Source organism: Vespa mandarinia, chromosome 14 (assembly GCF_050613455.1).
Source record: "Vespa mandarinia isolate Hongniang chromosome 14, ASM5061345v1, whole genome shotgun sequence".
Taxonomy (NCBI): domain Eukaryota; kingdom Metazoa; phylum Arthropoda; class Insecta; order Hymenoptera; family Vespidae; genus Vespa; species Vespa mandarinia.
This window is the reverse complement of record NC_140823.1, coordinates 4,832,960-4,853,298: the sequence shown is the minus strand read 5'-3', so window position 1 is coordinate 4,853,298 and position 20,339 is coordinate 4,832,960. Positions and strand designations below refer to the sequence as shown.

The 20,339-nt window shown below is 34.3% G+C and overlaps 4 protein-coding genes across 5 annotated transcripts; all 4 read right to left on the bottom strand.

Moving 5' to 3' along the window:
• Positions 1-100: 100 nt before the first annotated feature.
• Positions 101-8,806, bottom strand: LOC118440239 (uncharacterized). Of its 2 annotated transcripts, XM_035862974.2 has the most exons (7): positions 8,466-8,806; positions 8,175-8,398; positions 7,797-7,938; positions 6,424-7,089; positions 5,900-6,024; positions 4,879-4,979; positions 101-4,706 (listed from the first exon to the last, which is right to left on the bottom strand). In XM_035862974.2, exons 2-5 carry the CDS (start codon positions 8,251-8,253, stop codon positions 5,901-5,903), a joined length of 1,011 nt encoding a protein of 336 aa, XP_035718867.2. In that variant the 5' UTR covers positions 8,254-8,398; positions 8,466-8,806; the 3' UTR covers positions 101-4,706; positions 4,879-4,979; position 5,900. The 2 variants fall into 2 exon arrangements, with proteins under 2 accessions (XP_035718867.2, XP_085517292.1); XM_085661166.1 differs by lacking the exons at positions 101-4,706; positions 8,175-8,398; positions 8,466-8,806 and adding an exon at positions 8,007-8,162 and having other exon boundaries at positions 6,507-7,089.
• Positions 8,807-9,260: 454 nt separating this feature from the next.
• On the bottom strand, positions 9,261-13,903 carry LOC118439935 (uncharacterized). The gene is made up of 3 exons (XM_035862219.2): positions 13,335-13,903; positions 12,653-12,869; positions 9,261-12,353 (listed from the first exon to the last, which is right to left on the bottom strand). Exons 1-3 carry the CDS (start codon positions 13,557-13,559, stop codon positions 12,337-12,339), a joined length of 459 nt encoding a protein of 152 aa, XP_035718112.1. The 5' UTR covers positions 13,560-13,903; the 3' UTR covers positions 9,261-12,336.
• Positions 13,904-14,056: 153 nt separating this feature from the next.
• Positions 14,057-16,176, bottom strand: Spx (Spliceosomal protein on the X). The gene is made up of 4 exons (XM_035862217.2): positions 15,807-16,176; positions 15,510-15,593; positions 15,162-15,436; positions 14,057-15,059 (listed from the first exon to the last, which is right to left on the bottom strand). Exons 1-4 carry the CDS (start codon positions 15,838-15,840, stop codon positions 14,214-14,216), a joined length of 1,239 nt encoding a protein of 412 aa, XP_035718110.1. The 5' UTR covers positions 15,841-16,176; the 3' UTR covers positions 14,057-14,213.
• Positions 16,177-16,348: 172 nt separating this feature from the next.
• Positions 16,349-20,322, bottom strand: LOC118439902 (ribonucleoside-diphosphate reductase large subunit-like). Its single transcript, XM_035862166.2, has 11 exons — positions 20,142-20,322; positions 19,951-20,039; positions 19,683-19,860; positions 19,238-19,601; positions 18,871-19,175; positions 18,596-18,758; positions 18,106-18,494; positions 17,848-18,035; positions 17,454-17,762; positions 17,168-17,356; positions 16,349-16,748 (listed from the first exon to the last, which is right to left on the bottom strand). The coding sequence occupies exons 1-11, from the start codon at positions 20,179-20,181 to the stop codon at positions 16,527-16,529; spliced, it is 2,436 nt and encodes an 811-aa protein (XP_035718059.2). The 5' UTR covers positions 20,182-20,322; the 3' UTR covers positions 16,349-16,526.
• Between the last annotated feature and the right edge of the window lie 17 nt (positions 20,323-20,339).

The window sequence follows — 20,339 nt, the reverse complement described above, 5'->3', positions numbered from 1 at the left end:
CATACGACGGGAAGTGTAGGAATACTAGAGAGTGAGAGGGGAGGAAGAGGGAGAGAGGGAAAAGAGTGGCGCCTGAGCCCCGAGGCAATGACGCCAGTGTATTGCACGCGTGTGCGTGCACCCGTCGCACTCATTGCCGTCTTTCCTGCATCGGATCCTCCGTCATCTCGCAAATCCATGGACTCTCGTGCCAGCAGCATCATCATCATCATTATCATTATCATCATCATCATCATCATCATCATCATCATCATCATCGTCGCCTTCGTCATCAGCTGTGCCTTTCTTTTTACCTTTGTTCGGTCTAACACGCACGCGAGCCTCACTTAATCCTTCGAAGATATTTTTTTCTTTTTATTTGCATTTGATTAACGAGTTAATAATTATTACATATCTACTTTACTTTAAAAAAAGAAAGCTTTGAAAATAAATCAATTATCGACTCCTTTCTTTTTATATAATTTGTAATCATACAAATAACTGATACGAAGAAATAATTTCGTCTCGATAACGAGCTATCAATAATGATTATTTAAATCAAATTGATTAGCCTGGATTATCGAAAAATGACCAAATATACTATAATATATATATGTGTGTGTGTATGTATGTATGTATGTATGTATGTATGTATATGTATGTATATAAGAGGAAGATGAATTATATAAAAATTTTAAATTATTATGTCAAATCAACTTTACGAAATAATAACTTTAGCCAGCGATTTCATTGATTCTTTGTCTTTTCGCGCGCGACACAACTGTTCGATGAATCGATCTATCGATCGAAATCTCAAGGCACCTGGGTAGAGACCGGTTTTATACGCGACGTCGTCGGACGGGCTTTAACGTTAGATATTATTCGTTCGTTTAATTACATTCGCTTAAAGCGAATTCCGCGAAGTCTTTGCCGGAGGGCTCACTCGAGATGTTTCCTCTTCTCTTTCATTCTCCCATCATCCCTCTTCTACGCAACATCACGAAACGTCTCGTGTTCTTTTATCGCTTTTGGGAGTGAATTCTTTTTGCCCCTCTCGCATATACGCATGCTTTGAAACATTCGCGCGTGTCCCAGATACGTACTGCACGAGATTGAAATCTTTCTCTATCTTTCTCTCTTCGACTTCTTTTTATATATTCTTGATTTTACGGTTGCAACTTTTGTTCCGTTATTTCAAGAAAAAAGAATAGCTGTTAGCATACACGATATACAGTTATCGTTGAACTAGATAATCACAGATCATATTTGTTGTTTCTCGTTAAAACGTACCTCGAGGCATCGTCCATTGACTCCACCCTCTTTATCTTTCTACAATGTAGAAAGATCTCTAGAGTGTTCTAAAAATCTAGACACACTTCAACGTCGATAGAAACTTGTAACGAATATTATTAAAATTTTTAAATACTAATGAAAGTTCTAATTCGTTTATAAATCCTTGATTAAGTCGTTTATATCTCGATAACATTGACCAAACAAGATCGAATTGTATAATATCGAAATATTGAAACTTGGAATTCGTTAGGATGATGACAAAAGCATGCGATCATATAAGAGAATCGGTAGCAAAAGTATAAAAAAAAAGTCATCTTGCCGGAGTCATTCTCCAGGAGGAAGGTAGAAAGACGAGTTAGACAAGGTAGAGATATTTATCTAAGATGTTTGCTCGTCCAAAGATACTGGACGGGGCTGATGCTCGCGGTAAATCTAACAGTGGAAAGAGCTCGTCGAATCGCTGCGCTTAAGCGGAGTGATTGATTTTAGTCGAGCGAAACGAGTACGGTGGTCAAGCCATTCAGTTAGGGACATTACTTTTGATTCCACGCTGGGCACCTGGCCCAAAAGAGAGATCGAGGACCGGTTCGGGGCGTTCTTCTCCCCTACTCTTTACGTCCTACAACAAGGCCCACTTTAATGGAATATATATATACATATATATATATATATATATATATATGTATGTATGTATGTATGTATGTATGTATGTATGTATGTATGTATGTATGTATGTATATAGACCTATAGACAGATAAATAAAACAAGCCGACCATCCCTTTTCTTCGTTTCGCTCGTTATCGATACAAAGGTAAAATGATTTCGTGAGGTGGATCGATATTGTTTGGACAGGAGTAATTCGTGAGCCATTAATGCCGCTACTAGAATCTCATCATCCTAACCGCAATTGACTCTTCAATTTTATTTGAAATAAGAATATCGGACAATAGGATATTAATTCATATGATAATTTTTATTACGAACGTTTGGAAAGATTTGATAAATTTCAAATTTGGATATTTTAATTTCTTTTAAAACAAAACAAAAAAGAAAAAAGGAAAGAAAAAGAAGAAGAACCGATAGAACGTTAGAAAAATAAGAACAGATGAACAGATGTTTTACGATTGGCCCGTATTATTGCCGCGTAGTATCTTTGCTCTCACGCTTCAGGAAATTCAAATTCCTTTTATCGCGCCGGCGTTCGCGCTTGTATTCGTACTCTTGTAATTCCTTTATCGCTCCAGCGAGGCGGGTGTTGTAACGTGTACGAGGGGCAAAAGTATCTTGGCGCCCTTTTAGTTCGCACACATATCCACATAATATATTCGTATATACACAATTATACATCTGTGACATATGGACACACAATACATATATATAACTAGTATGTGTGCATGCACAAATAAAACAACGGCAAGCTTTCGACGAGTTTGCCTTATCTCTTTCTCTCTCTTTCTCTCTCTCCCTTCCTCTCCCCCTCTCTTTATCTGTATTTTTTTTAATCGTATTATCTGAAGTCTCGGCGACTCTTCTTTAAATTTTATTACCGACACGAAATTCTCAACGTTCTCGTTCAGTTCTCTCTCTCTCTCTCTCTTTCTCTCCCATCACGAGCAAAGTTCATCATGGGGCATTCTCGCAAATCTTCAAAGATATCGAGAAAAAATATATACATTAATATATAGATAGGGATACGTACAATATATTTACTCCTCGATAGCAAGAGTGGCCAAGGAAAATGTTCCCGTATATTCGTTCCTTCGCGTTAAGCGCAACTTGCAAGGATAAGCGAATGCGAAGGAAATACATAAACGAGTGCGTTGCTTGTACGCCTTCGCAAAACGTGTCGAGTTGTTATATTTAGTGGTACGTTTGTATTGTACACGCACATATATATATATTTTATACGTCACGCTGGATATTCTGGAATATAAATTGAAACTCTCGAGATTTGTCCTTGCGTTTGTGTTATCGATTCTTAATAACCGTGGTAGACCGATCTCTTTAAGTCTCTCTCTTTCTCTTATTTGCATATTGGAAAAATATATCTCTGAAATCGTGTTAGAATCCTGATAGTGAACATTCTCAAAAATTATGGAGGAAGAAACTTTATCGTTGATTTATGTTGCTTCTCAACGAAAGTATTCACAGAAAAAGAGCAAGAAAGTTTCCTTTAGCAAAAACTTCCGAGAGATCATTTGAATGGATGTGTTGGTAAATCTATCTAGTGAAGTCCTTCTCACTAAATATATTTACTTTTCACTCGACATATCTGATCGTAGAGCGCTGTCCAACTCAAGTTCCCGGATGCCAGCTACCGTCGGACGGCCTGTATTCGCTCCGTAAGATCTTATTCCCGTCTTGTTGCATTCTACGTGACTCATTTAGGCCAACAAATCGAACGCGCCACGACCAGTCTTCTCTCTCTCTCTCTCTCTCTCTCTCTCTCTCTCTCTCTCTCTCTCTCTCGCTTGCTCGTTCGGCCGCTCTTTTTCATCTTGTCACGCTTTTTCTGCTTGAATTTAAATCATGCTCGATTATTTCGGTATCGCACACTTGCAAAATATACGTATTCCTTCCTTGATAATTACTCGCCTATCGAAACGAGATTGAATTTAATCGCGCTTAATTAAATATTTTATACTTATTCAAAAAATATAAATCGCTTTTATATACTCATATCTCTAAAGAGTGTTACTCAAGTACTCGTAGTTAAATTTGAGTAATCGCTATAAAATTTCGTAATAAACAACAGATTTGTACAAATCTCCTAACATTTTTCTCGAAGCATAACACGTAGCAATAAGATATTAAGAGTACTTAAGGAACACTCTGTTAACACGAATCAATTAATTTACGAATCTCATCGATCATAAGATATATATATATATATATGGTATAAACGTGCATTTACAATTGCAGTTATTTACACGCTATTTATAAATAGAAGAAAAAGCTATAACGCTTTAGAATAGTTTCGATGTGTGACAATCGCACAATCGAACGATAGAGAAAAATTAAAAAAAAGTAGTTCTCATAATCATACGAAAACGATTTCTACATTCAAGTTTCGAGTTTCCCTTTCTTTCGACGAGCATTTATAACCTTTTCGAGTGTTAGGAACGCTACCCTAACGATGACTAATAATATTAAAATCGTTGGAACACCTGGTACCAATGTTCGTAAAACCTTTAGTCCCTGTTTTCTAAGTAGATGGAATTTCGAAGGACATTGGTCTCCACATGGCTGCGTCATGATGCACATAGGAACGTTAGAGATAGGCGCCAAACGAGTCGTTATGTTTGCCAGGAAACTGTCTCCGTCGAGTGCTTCACGAAATATTCTTTGTCTCGTAGCCATCCATGTGTTATGCCCCGACGACCCACGCTGAAGACAAATTTTTCAAATAGGACGAAACTTCTTGATTCGTCATCCTAAATAAAAGATAAGAAATCACTTTTATTTTTACATTGGACAGTGACGTAAATCGTTAAATTCGATTTATATACGTACTAATAAATTATAACTAAAATATATTGTGTGAATTATTTAATAGCATATAGGATTATTCGAATGAAATCAAAAATTTAATTCATTTTAATTTACCTAGTTTTATATTAAAGAATTAAATAAGAAGCAATATATCCATTGATATATCACATTGTTATTCCATGCTGTCAGTTATGTACGAATTTTTCTTCAAGAACCTATAAAAAGACAGGAAACTAATTATTATAATTGTAATTAAGGATGGGTCGTAGGTTAATATGTACGGTAATAAATCAGATAGAAAGAACTTCGTAGAGTCTTGTCAGAGTTTAAGTATCGATGGAAATCATTAAAGACCATCGAAGGCTTTTACCGATGCGATGTCGAATGGAAAGGAATACGATAAAGAAAAAAAAAGAAAACGTAAAGATGAGATAAAGAAGACGGAAAGAAAATAACGTCCGTATGTATATGAGAGAAAAAGAGAGAAAAAGCAAGAGCGAGAGAGAGAGAGAGAGCGAGAGCGATAGAGAGAGAGCGAGAGAGAGAGAGAGAGAGAGATGTAAGGTTCGACCGACCGAATATTTCTGAACTCGAAAACCCACTTAAGCGTTCGGAGGACCGAAGATTAGAGGGCAGAACTCCATGGGGCCTTTTCAGGGACCCAGGCTATCTGTACTCGAGTGGCCCTCTGGCAGGGAGGTAGACCGATAAGAGGGCGGTCTGGCTTGTGCGCCTTTTAGAAACGTCGCGACAAACTGTCGGAAAAAAAAACTCGCTAAAAGTCAGTCGTCGAGGGAGGGGGGAAAAAAAGGAAGGAAAAAAAAAGAAAAAGAAAAAAGAGAGAAAGAGAAAAATGATAAAAAGAAAACAAGAACAGCCAAATTGTAATATCTATGCGGGTTTTCTAGCTCTATACTACGTGCTTGATACTTTCGAATGACCTTGTTTTCGACATTTATTTCGACGAGTTCTACGTATTCCATCGATTTTATTTGTTTGTTTTTTTTTTTTATTTTGTTGATTTTCCTTATAAAATATTCATAAACACTATTCAAGATCAAGACATGTATAAATTTCAAGAGTATAAAGACCAATCGATAATAGTTTCGAGCTCATCAATAATTAACACGTTTACCTTAACATTTATTATATTCCAAGATTATCGGCAACTCGAGTCGCAAAATATTCCTCCAACATGTTTCCTTTAGCAAAGCATTTTTCTTATCCTTCCTACTCGTACGACGTAGAGAAGATAAAGCTCTGCGATAAAAGTACGAGCATAAATCAACGTTCTAATAAGAAATTAATATAGAATGTATATTCAATAACGTGACTTGATCGCGAAAAAAAATCGGTATATTTCGAAACACGTTCTACGAGAAGTATGACACATTCGCATACCAATACAATCATACTGATTTACATAGGATATAGAATCTTGACGAGGTAAACAACGAAAGAGAAGATAGAAACAAAGGAAAAGCAAGAAAAAAAAAAGAAAGAAAGAAAGAAAGATAAAGAAGGAGAAAATCAAATAAAAGAGTTGCGATAGCCTCTCGCAAAGAATAGGATATTAATAATAATAATAATCGCGGCGATAATGATAAAAAGAAAAGAAAACAAAAGAAAGAAAAAAAAAAAAACAGAAAACGTATGAACCTCATAATGACGTAGCAGGCAGCCAGGACGGATATCAATGCAGATATAGCAAGTACAAAAACAGCGACGTGGAGCGGCCTTACCCGATGTTGCAGAAAATGATTTGAATCAAGATTTTCGTTGATCGTTGATATCGACTCCGAAGAGATCGAAATAATTTGATTTTGACTGCTACTCGAAGAATTTGTGAACGACCTATTTGAGTTTAGCGATATCAGATTGTTATTTTGGTTAAATTTATTGCTCGATTCTAAATTGTCGTTTTGATCTATTCCTGCGTTAGATGTTAAATTATTATTTTGATTCATTCTTCCGAATGAAAATTTCTCTTCCTTTCCCACTTTTTCTCCTTTTTCCTTGATCTTCTTTCTCTTTTTCCCTTCTTCTTTTTCTCTTTCGCGTATCCACGTGGACAAGTCGCCGAGATGATCAGCGTTACAATAATCTTGACTGTCACAACACTTTAATCTTGGCCAGGACATACGTATCCAAAGTCTCGTCGACGAGACATGACGATTTTCAACGATCTCGTCTTTCTCGTCGTCGTCAAAAGACGACGACGACGACGACGACGACGACGACGACGACGACGACGACGACGACGACGTCGATAGCTTTGACCTCGTGACCCAAGACTTTGTCTCGCACAACAATGGCGTTGGGCTCCTGGAAAATGGCAATCCATCGTCTATACCATATATATGTATATAAACGTATATCATCCTAACGATAAATAAATTACAATATTTTATGACCTGATCGTATCTTTTTCCTTTTCTTTAACTTTTTCTATCTCTAAGTTCGATTGATAAATATATTTCAAATGTCTTAATGAAAGCAAATGTATTTAATATTTGATATGTATGGATAAAATACAAAGCGTGTTTCTTTTTTATTATTTTTTTTTTCTTCTTTTATATTAAGAATCACTTATTAACACGAAACACATTTTCTACGCGCGGCATTGACTTTCCGTCATCGCTAAAAATGTTCAAGAGATAAAAAACAAGGTAAAGGAGAAACGATCATTTCGAATTTTTCGGCTTGATTATCTCGTCATAAACTATAACACGTTTGTGAATTTATATGATACATCTTCGATTAACGTAACCAAACCGGATACAGACATAACGAATCATTTTTCAATCGTGTCCGTATACCAGTTTTAATGACTGGGATTTATTATCCAATAACGAAGAAAGGTCGAAGGTCGAATAATAATAGAGTCGATATAAAATCTATACTTTATGTACATCTCTCTTGTATCGATTTTTCCTTTGAAAGGACGTCAATCTCTAGTTTTATTTAAAACTTTGTCAATTTGGAAAATTTTAATACCAAACCATTTGATGTTATATTTAAAATTTACGCACTGTGTGCATCCTCGCGTGGTCGTATTTTCCCCAAATTCCTGATCAGTAAAGAGAATCAATTCGGTGTAACAGTAGTACTTTGTCTCGCAGGTGTCTTCCCCAGCTTCTTTACAATCTTTGCTCGTGCAGACGCACTTCCTACCTAATGATGTGATAAATGGTAACGTTACATTTACGATAGACTTGTAAAATAAGAATCATATGAATTACAATTGTATCGCGTTTCCATAAGACGTATGTCATATAGCGAAGTACGACAATATTTGTCCTCATCTCGTATAATCATAGAACACTTACCTACAAAAAATATACGCACACGCGCATGCACACATATATACATTGTTTACATTCTCTTCTACTAAATAAGAATATACTTACCCTCAACTTTCGTAAGATTGATAGTACAGACGACAATGATAATAACTATAAATCTTCCATGGATCGATATTTGAGACATTTCGAAAGGGTGGCCAAAACGAATCCACTTTAGAAATTTCCCAAAACTTTCATCGATTTCTAAAAATCGATTGCTCGTAATTTATCGTCCGTTTGAGAATCGAACCAAGATACGTCGGTTTTCTCTTCGGCGACTCATGACGGTACTACGATGATCGATATTACGAAACGACTTGTTCTGTTTTTTTAAACCGTATGTATCAAACTACTCACCGGCGAGATGCTCGCGAAAACGTGTTATCGCTACGAAGGATCATTTGGAAGTGTTCGAAAGAAGCTACAAGACTGGACCGTTTTTCGCATCGTCTTCTCTAATTTTAGTACCTCCCACTAGAAGAGGAGGAAACCTCGTGAAAAAAGATGAGGAAGACGTCAACGAAGAAGAAGAAGAAGAAGAAGAAGAAAAAAAAGAAAAAGAAAAAAGAGAAAAAGGTAGAATAAAAAGAATATAACTCCTTCTCTTTCTTAGAGAAAGGCGATGACACCTCGATGACTCGTGTCGTGTGCCATCACCTTCCTACTATTTCTTTTTCCTTCTCTCCCTCTCTTTAGCATATAGCAAGTGGCATATTGATTTTTTTTTTATAAAGACTTGTTAGTTATTTTTTCCTGAAGAACAAAAGGAAAGTAAAAAAAAAATAAAAAAACAAAAAAAAAACAAATATTTGCTATTTTCTATTGATAATATTATATTATAATAAGATCTTAAGATTGATGTCGAAAAAGTATATATTTGAAATGATATAAATAATGTATTGTTTAATAAATAACATAATTCGTCAATTTATTTTTAATTAAATACGAAATCTTTTCCCTTTCAAAATTTCTATATCGATATGATGACAATTTTTGAAATAATAATCCCATCGCTCTCGGCGAATTTCTCTTCTAAATCTATTTTAATTTAGACTTCACAAATATATATGTATATATAAATATATATAAATATATACATATATATATATATATATATATATATATATATAATAAAAAAGATACGATCCTTCTCCATTTTGAAGAAGACTTTCTGCGCTTCTTCTTTTCATTTTCCTCTTTATCGATTTCTTTCTGTCTCTCTACCTCTCTCTCTCTCTCTCTCTCTCTCTCTCTCTCTCTCTTTCGTTCGCTCTATCTCGAGCGACTTAATTTATTGAATTTATTATACTACGCGCGCTCTTTCGTCGGGCGCCTCCTTTTTTCGTCGTCGGAAAGACGACGACGAGAAGCTCCTAAAGTCAACCGATTTATTGGAAGAACAACATCTTTGCACGGACGACAGGCGCCTCTTGGTACAGCCGTCGGATATAGTAATACGCTTTTCTCGACTGTTTGCGACGCAAACGTATTTCTTTGAACGTATAATTCCTTGAGATGATTCCAAAAATTTGAAGAACGAACAACTCAAAACATTACGTCCGTAGGAATGTTAATATCCCTTTTTGTTTCGACCTTTCATTAAAATAATCGTCTAATATCGATTCGTACAAAATGTATATCTATACATTTATTATATCTTTTAAAAAATACATCATTTAAAATTCAAAGAAATTATAATACTTTATATAATATTACGTAGAAAGTATTTAGAGTCGAGAGATGCAAAAATGAAGAAAAAAAGGAAAAAAAAGAAAAATGAACGAAATAAAATTTACGAGTTTTCTTAGGGCGAACAAAAGACTTTTAGATATTTTCTTTCCCTTCCCATAATTATTTCATTTACATCGTTCCCATAATTAACATAATGATATTCCTTATTACTTGTTGTTCTGCAGTCATAAAAGTACGAACGTGTTAAGGTGATACTTAAGAAATTCTTTGTTCGCACATCGTTTACATATCAGTTGTATTCTAAAGACCACAGATACGAATATAATTCAAATATATACTATTATATCATTTACATTGATACTCACAAACATAGATCTTCACATGAGCTTTATAAGTAGAAAAAAACAAAAAAGAAAAAAGAAAAAAAAAAGAAAGATTCGAAAAAAATATGCGAACTCGATGGATCATTCCCTAATTGACATTCGTTCGATGATCGACTTGAGTTGTGCCAAGTCATTGGCTTTCGTAGAGCACGTAGTTGCTTGATTCTTCGCTTGGTTTACCGTGCATGCAACATTAAACAGAGAATGTATGGGGCCGGTTGTTGTACATTTCTTTATCGGCATCAAGAGACAGTAAAAGCCGGCTTGGGTTATCGGAATGACACTTCGTTACAGACGAACGAGGTCGCTAGCGATCTACTCTTTTTCTCTCTTTCTCTCTCTCTCTCTCTCTCTTTCTTTCTTTCCATTGCAGCATCGTAAGAATTTCTTTGAAAATCATCGTGACAATTTCTATAACATTAATCCTTTTTAATGTTGAAAGAAAGAGATACGAGGATCGAATAAATGTTCTCTTCAAAGAGAACATATAATATTCTTCTATAATTCTTCCAATATATCCTTTCGACGTTAATATCCAACTTGTTACTTGTTTGATAATTATACATCTTGTCAATTTCTAATGATAAAGAGATTAAATCAAAATTTATTCGAATAACGTTGAACTTTGCTTCGTTATATAGATATTACGTATAGGTAGTAGTACAACTTCTCTTGGATCGTTTTCTCCCTCGAAGATTACTACGATTTACCTTTATCATGAGTAAGGATCTCGAAAAAGGAAGGGTCTCTGCAATAGGGATAAAACTCGAGGAGAGGAGAGGATGAGAGGGGTAGAACGTAGAGTGAACGTATGTGGCTCGCCGCTCGATTGTCCTGTTTAATTAGCTCCCGTGCTCTTTCTCTTCTCGAGATGAAAAGAGTATAGAGTGAAAGACTGAGAAAAAGTGAGTGAGAGAGAGAGAGAGAAAGAGAGAGAGAGAGAGAGAGAGAGAATTGCATCAACCGCGAACTGTGCGTTTCTTCTTAATTGTTAATGGGAATAACGCCCATCCTCGATCCTCCATCGTAAGAAAACGAGTTTCAAAGTAGTAACAACTGAGAGCGAAGGTATAAGGCAGTCTCCTTCGAGGATGGAATTTCCTCTTTGCCGTTTAGTAAATCCAGTGTCTGTTCTTCGATATCATGATATCTTTACTCTTCGAATTTTATTTTTTTTTTATCTTTCACTGTTTTTTATTTTCTTTCTCTCTCTCTCTCTCTCTCTCTCTCTCTCTCTCTCTCTCTCTCTCTCTCTCTCTCTCTCACTCTCTGATAGAAAGAGAAAAGGAGAGGAGAGAGAGTGAGTGAGTGAGTGAGTGAGTGAGAGAGAGAGAGAGAGAGAGAGAGAGAGAGAGAGAGAGAGAGGATTGATACGTCGAATAAATTTGACGTTTGTTATCACAAGTGATTACATATGTTATTCTGATTAATAAAAATGAATAAATATTTAACATAGTCGGCAAAAAAGGAATCTTCTCTTTTCTCACTTCATCATTTCTAAAATTAGCTTTGCAAATTAAATTTCTCTTTCTCTCTCTCTCTCTCTTTCACTCAATGAAAATAAAAATATCTGAAATATTGATTACATGAGATTGAAAATGATTGGGCTAAGCTTTTTTAATATCTCTCAAGAAATCTAATATTCAAGTATCAATTTGATATTTAAATCTTATAGCAGTCTGTAAACGATGCCTTTCATTATTCCCTTCTGCTTTCCTTTTATTTTGCTTTTCTTTCGATTTTTATGATCACGAAATCAAAGAATCGACCTCGTATTGATAACGTTTATCTCTATCTCTTTTTCTCTCTCTCTCTCTCTCTCTCTCTGAATACTTTTTATATAACTTGAAAGTCGTTTGACTTGAAATCTTTTCAGCAAGATTAAAAGGCTGAATTGAGTTCGTCCAGTCTCCCTGCAGATCTTTCCTCATAATCATTGAACATTAACCATCGTCTACCATTATGTCGAGATCGCATAAAATAATGCATTTGCGATAAGTACACGCGATCAAATGCAATAAAATGCATGCCTTCATTCTCATCGTTAAACGTTGATCGAGGTGTCATAGTAACCGAGCATTCATAATACAGAATGTTCTAAACCGTCATACTTTCTTTCCGAACTTCTCCAAAGAAAAATGAAAGCTCTAATTTTAGGCTACGATCGGAGCTGCAACATATATAAATTAATTATAGTATCCGTTAATTATATATATATATATACACACATACATATGTATGTACAATAAAAGTATATGTACGTAAATAAAATATATGTATGCACTTCAATCAACTAATCGAAATCTGACAATGAACTAGCGAAGACGAGAAGACATGACCTTGATTCAAGGATCTATAGTCACCTTTGTCTATAACTCGAATGCATTTGAATTGATTCAATGAATAATGAATAATTTTTGACAGATGTTGATAATATTTTTAACGTGTCTTGCAATAATATTGACTTACTCAAATGAGCGACATTATTTTGTGTAGAAATCATGACCATTTTTTTATGACCCGGTAGTAATCCTGATGTAGGAATTATACTTATAGACACCTCGTTTTGTGTTGGTCTAGAACGATTTGCTCGATGGTTTCGTTCGTTATCATTAATACGTGCATTATGTCGGAACGGCACACCTTGAACGTTATGCCTATAATTACTGACTACGTAGCTGCACACCTAGTTTTAAAATGAATCAAACGTAGGATATTTTTCAAATGGCAACACGATCGACTATTACACTACTATTATGTTTACGTAGAACCTTCGTAAATAATTTAAAATTGCGAAGCAAGGACACGGTTTATGTGAAACCGCTGCCCAATTTTCTCGATAACAGTTCTTATCTTTTTTTCTTTCTTAATATTTAATAACTCTCTAATATCTGTTTTGAATGGACGACAAAAAAAAAAAAAAAAAAAAAAAAAAAAAAAAAAAAAAAAATGTTTCTTAGAATCATATAAGACACCTGTAGTATGTAAAGCGTTCAATAATTTTTTGTACTGCTTTATGAACAGTTAAAATATTATCTTTTATGGGATATATCGTTTGTTCTGATTTATTTCTCGGAATTTAGGAAAAATAGAAACATTACTTGCGATAATTAATATTAAAAGAGACTTTTTCGTTCAATTGGACACTCACCGAAATTAGGATAAAAACAGCTAATAATGCAACGCCCAACCAAAAGTACCAAGTCTCCCAGATTTGTCGTGGTGGACGTTTTTGTACCACGATACAACACTGCCAATTGCAACAACAATAAGGACAATATTTGTCCGGCGGACAAACGAATGGTTTTAATACAGCATTATCGTATCCAGTCTCGTTTTTTAAATCAAAATTGCATTGATAATAGAAACGAGCCATTATATAATTAAAACGAACGTGCCTGTTATCTTATTCTCTTTCATATTTCTAATGAAATTAATAATACAAGTGACACTCATCTCTCGCTCTGTCGAATTAATCTTTTTGTTCAAACGATTAGTTGCAAAATTTCGTTTTTAATTTTGTTTGCATTTATGAAATGCAACAATCACAGTTTCATCGATCACGAAGACAATGAAATCGTTAAAATGTAATTTTAAACGCTTCTTTTGACCTTTCGACAAACGGAATCTTCAAGTTTCACTACGCACAACTTTTGTAATAGCCAACGTACGGTGAGCCGATGATCCGCTGAATGTTTTCATCGACTTGCTTGGACACAGGCTCGAAACGATCGATAGAAGAACGACTACGGTATATCCTTATTCTCGCATAATAAAAGCGATCGATATTATACTAGAGTCAAGATTAAAATACTCTTATCGCTACATTATCAGAGCTATTAGCAACACACGAGCTTTTTAGCATTATGAACGTAATTTTAAAAAAATTTATTCTATTATTACCGTATAAAATAATTCTCTTCGACTATCGGCTATTGCATAAGAATTAGTTAAGGCTCGATTGTAATATGTACGTAGTATGTTTTTCTATGAGTATACATGTTGTACCTTGAACTAGAAATATATAACATTAATATTGGGCAGCATCGTGAGGTGGCGGCGGCGGTGGTGGACCCCGTGGAGGGAACGGTGGCCTAAATTGGGGTGGGGGCGGTGGTGGAGGGCCACCTTGAGAAACTGGAGGTGGCGGTGGATGTCTCCAGCCTGGTGGAGGTCGAGGTGGTGAAGGTTGGAACTGTCCAAATTGCGGCGGTGGTCCGCCGCTTGATGCCGGAGGTGGAGGAGGTGGGAATTGACCCTGCGGTGGTGCTCCACCGGCCCAATGAGGTGGCGGTGGTGCCATCATTCTCGTTTGTGCTTGCTGAGCTTGAGAAGTCGGTACTGGCATAGGCGGCAGAGGTGGTGGCATTCCAGGTGGTAAAGGTGGATGGGCAGCCATTGACATTGGAGGCAACGGCGGGGGTGGTATGCTTGCAGGTGGAAATCCGCTGGAAGGTGGTGGTGGCACGGGTGGCGGTGGAGGATGTCCCATAGGTGGACCTGGTGTAGCTGGTGGCGGCGGTGGAGGTACCACCATCCCATGATGCATTACGTGATGTTGAGGATGATGAGCCGCTTGATGTGCCACCGCGGTCGAATTTGGCATCGGTGGTGGTGCCAAAGGTGGAGCATCGGCGAACAATTGATGCGGTCTGTCCGCTTGACTCAGAGGATTTTGTGCTGCCAAAAGTCTTTCTGCAGCACTTCCATGTCTCTCACCTTTCGCGTCACGTTTAAATGCATACGAGACGGATATCGGTCTGTTGCAAAGATACTGCCCATTCATTGCTTCTATACTTGCATCGGATGCATCGAAAGAAGCAAAATTAATGAATGCAAATCCTTTTGAATTTCCAGTCTCTGGATCTCTCATTATCTGAAATAGAACAGAATACATGAGAATAGTTTTTTTTCTTTTTCTTTTTTTTTTAATTTACACCACTTTTAAACCACTACAATGTTATTTTTATATACGTACTTTTGGAGTCTGAAGGATAACACCAAATGCACTGAATGTATCGTACAATAACTTCTCATCTACCTCAGGATCTAGATTACCAATGAAGATGTTGGCTCCAACGTCAAGATTCTTCTGATGAGCACTTGCTTTATTGACTCTGATTGGTTTACCGTACAGTTTTATCATGTTCATAATTTTTATAGCATAATCCGCATCTTCTTCTCCCATAAATTCAACAAATCCATAACCCTGATGCATTTGTGTTACTCTATCCTTTGGCATATGTACATTCACTGAAACAAATCATCTTTTGTAATTATGTTAAATAATAACAACAGATAAATTAACCATTATATTTAGGCTTACCTACTGGACCAGATTGGACAAATAATTCCCACATCAAAGATTCTGTAACTTTGTCATCTAGTCCTCCCACATAGATTGTAGCATCTATAAATATGTAGAATATAAATGACAATATATTTCAAAAGAGAAAAATTATAGCGAAAAGGTATGAAATAAGAAAATATATTTGAAAAAACGTAACGTTGGAAAAAAGCATTGGAAATATGTACTATATGTAATAGATCAGAAATTATATGATTTCATAACATAACTTTTCATTCGTAATAATATTAAATTGCAATTGTAATAATAAATTACCTTGATTACGCTCTGCTATCGGGCCTGCTGCCATAATGCAACTTATATACTTAAATTAACGAAGGTACTTATTTATCCACAATAATTACTTGTGATTAAAATATAGCAAACGATAAATACAATGTGGCAGATATCTTTTTGTTTATATTTACCTAAAAATATGTATTATTTTTCAAATATATAATATCATATTTCACTATTTAGGTGTCGCGAATACATAAAATGCTTCCCCGTTAAACTGTACATACATTATTCAAAAAGTAAGGTTAAGTGAAATGAAGCCGTACGAGAAATGCAATATGAAGCCGGCAAGAAATGTAACTAAGAAATGTAAGAAAGGTTAGTTTACAAATGGCAGACTTCGATTATCACGTCTGTATAAAGATTCGTCTTGATTGGATGAATTTATATCGATGACAAAACTATTTTATGTATTTATAATTGATTAAGAAATATTATTATAGGATACTTGGAAAAATATTTTTTTATGCAATATTGCCAATTTGTTCGTTGTGTTTTATAAATTATAAATTACAATAATATATAAAAAAACTCTTTATTATTAAAATATGAATATATATATATGTTTATGTAAAAAAGTTAAAGTTCAATCAATACTGTTTCATTATACATCTTAAAAAAATAAACATAAAATATTTTATTTTTCTATCCGTTATTTGGATTGCAATAGTTAGAAATATATTGACTTTATTAAATCAATTATGCTCCACAAGAGAAGCAAGCATCTCCGTTTTTAAGAGAGCACATAAATTTGGAATCAGTTTCATCGTCATTATCGTTATGCTTTTCAGTCTGTGTTTCCTTATCCTGTTCTTTAACATTTACATGTTGCCGTAGTTTCGTTTTATTAACGGTGGACGGTTCAAGTCCATCATCCATTTCCGATTCTGTTCGTAAACAATACATGCCAGTTTTTAAACCCTAAAAAAAAAAAAAAAGAAATATCATTTTTATTATTATTAATATGTATTAATATTTTTCTTTTTACATTAAGAATATTTATCATATCTGCTAAAATATTTTTATCCTTTCCCGTCGCGAAGTCCAAAATATATCTTCTGCAATGCATCTTTCCCATTTATCATTATTTAGAAAGTGAACTCTATACAAGCTTATCTTATCGTATTATACTCATGCGTATTCTTATACGTTTTGTATATGTAAAAAATATAAGCGAAAGATAAACCTGAGACCCTTAATCAGTAAGAGTAGGGTTACTACAATAATATTTCATTGAGTAAACATCGCCTCAGTTATGCGAGCGAAAATGATTTCATTTTCATTAATTTAACAATGAAATATTAATTTATTTAGGCATTATCTTACGTTTAAACACTTACTATCTTCCAACCATAAAAATGCATTGACGTGAGTTTATCCAATGTTGGTTTGGCCATATAAACATTTAAAGATTGTGACTGATCGACGAAAGGTCCACGATCGGCTGCCATTTTTAGAATAATTTTTTGTGGAATTTCCCATACAGTCTTATAAAGTAATCTTATATCTGCCGGTATGCGATCGATATTCTGTAAAATACTCCCATTGTAAGCTTTATCATATAAAAAGGAATAAATGATAAATAATAAAGTTATAGAATGTATGATGTAAAAAAGGACAAATTGCCTGAATAGAACCATTATTGGCTGTGATTTCACTTTTTATTTGTTCATTCCAAAGTTTTAATTTTGTAAGTTCCCTTAATAAATGCGGATTAACAACTTGAAATTCTTCCGATGAAACGCGTTTTAAATATATATTGCTTTTATATGGTTCTATAGACTCGTTATTTCCTAGAATTTGGGCAGTAGTTGATGTCGGCATTAATGCAATTAACAATGAATTTCTTATACCAAATTTAGCAATGTTTGCCTTTAATTTATTCCAGTCCCATAAATCTGTTGGTGTGACATTCCACATGTCATACTGTAGAATCTGTATATAAAGAAATTAACTTAGGATTAAGTACTTTATAAATGATATGATAAGGATTAAAAATTGTCTATGATCGATAACTTACGCCTTTACTAATAGGACTGCCTTCATATGTTTCATAAGTTCCTTTTTCTTCGGCCATTTCGCAACTAGCCTCCAACGCTCCATAATAGAGTGTCTCAAAAATCTGTATATTAAGCTTTTGAGCTTCCTCACTTTCAAATGGATAACGCATTAAAATAAATGCATCGGCTAATCCTTGTATACCGATACCTATCATAAAAATAACGTGTTAATAAATATTTTGTATCATTTGATATCGTATTTGGATCATACAATTTACCAATTGGTCGATGTCTAAGATTCGATATTTTTGCTTGTGGAATTGGATATTGATTAATATCTATAATTGTATCTAAATTACGGGCGACAACTTTCGTAATTTCTTTAAGTTTTTTAAAATCGAATGTTTTTACACTAGTATTCACGAACATGTTAACAGCAATAGAGGCCAAACTGCAGACAGCAGCTTCATCAGAGCTTGAATATTGGACAATTTCGGTGCATAAATTACTACATTGAATGGTCCCTACATTTTGTTGATTTGATTTGCGATTGCAATGATCCTTATAAAGCATATACGGACCACCAGTTTCTTCCTGTGATAGAAGAATGGCAGACCATAATTCTCTTGCTTTGATCTGTCGTTTGTAATTTCCCTCCTTTTCATACCTTAAAAGTTATTAACGATTTTAAAAACAAATTGCAATTAAATTTCTTATCAAAATATAAATAACTACTACGAGATTAGTAAAATTTACAACACAGCTTACTTGGTATATAAATTTTCAAATTCTTCTCCCCAAACATCAGCTAATCCGGAAGATAGACGAGGACACATTAAAGACCAAATGTCATCATTTAAAACACGTTTCATAAAAAGGTCTGGTATCCATAAAGCATAGGAAATATCTTTGGCTCGATTTTCTTCCTTTCCTAAAGATAATTAAAATTGATTTAATCTACTTTAACACGTAATTCTTCTAATTCTCTACTTTAACGTGGTAATATAAATATAATCCTAAGGCCGGCAATAGAGTTTAATTACCAGTATTTTTCTTGAGATTTAAAAATTCAAATATATCAGAATGCCATGGTTCTACATAAATAGTAAATGCTCCTGGTCTTTTGTTTCCACCCTGATAAACATATTCAGCTGTATTATTATAAACTTTTAACATGGGAACTAAACCATTCGATATTCCAAGTGTACCAATTATACGTGTACCACTTGCTCTGATACAGTGAACATTTAATCCAATTCCACCACCAGATTTACTGATTAATGCACATCTTGTTAAAGTATCACAAATTCCTTCTATACTGTCTGAAGCCATTGTTAATGTAAAACAACTAAAAGAAATCTTTTGTCATAGTCTAATTACTTGATAAAACATAATAATCTCTAATCATACCTTGACATTTGTTGTTTCACAGTACACGCAGTAAAAAGAGTTGGAGATGCATGCACAAAATAATGTTCTGATAAGAAATTATATGTTTCGATAACTCTATCAATGTCTTCACCATGAATTCCAACGGCTACTCTCATCAGCATATATTGTGGCCTTTCAATAATTTTCCCATCAATTTTAAATAAGTAATTCTTTTCAAGAGTTTTAAAAGCAATATAATTGTACAAATAATCTCTATCATGTATTATAGATTGGTTTAGTTTAGCGGCATTTCTTTGTATAATGTTAAAGTATTTCTCAGAAATCAGTGAAAGACTTTTACCTGTGCGCTTGTTTTTTGCATGATACAAATCAGATATTACCTCTGTAAAATCAAATACTTGCATATGATAAAATGATTGGAATAATAATTACAATATAATTTTGTCAAATATTTTATATATACCACTAAAGTTTCTTTTAGTTTCTTTGTGAAGATTAGACACTGCAACTCTAGCAGCTAATAGAGCATAATTTGGATGCTTAATACTCATAGTTGCTGCAGTTTCAGCTACAAGATTGTCTAATTCGACAGTTGATATACCCGCATATAAACCATTTATAACTTGAATAGTAACCGCGTACTATAGATAATAACAAATAAATTATTTGTTATAAGTAACAAATTTCTCTATAAAGAAATAATTATGATTTTATTAGGAACTTTTACTTACAGGATCAACATATTCCATATCTAATCCATAACACAATTTTCTTATTCTAGATGTTATTTTATCGAAATGTACGTCTTCTACACGGCCGCCTTTATAAAAGAAAAATATATTTTAAATTATAATTAGATATTAATTTTCTTGCGACAATGTTAACTTAAAGTTTTCTTTTTCCTCTCATTATTTCTACTTACCTCGTTTTATTACATGCAACTTCGTTGATCCCATCATCATTTAATGTATATTATTTCTTTAATTTTTTATAATCCTTTAACGTGCGCAAAAGACTCTAATATTCTGGCGCGTAACGGAAACAATCGAATGATATAAAGTGAACTTAAACTGCATTTACAATATCTAACTTCCAATTTTTATTCCGACATGAATGTCAA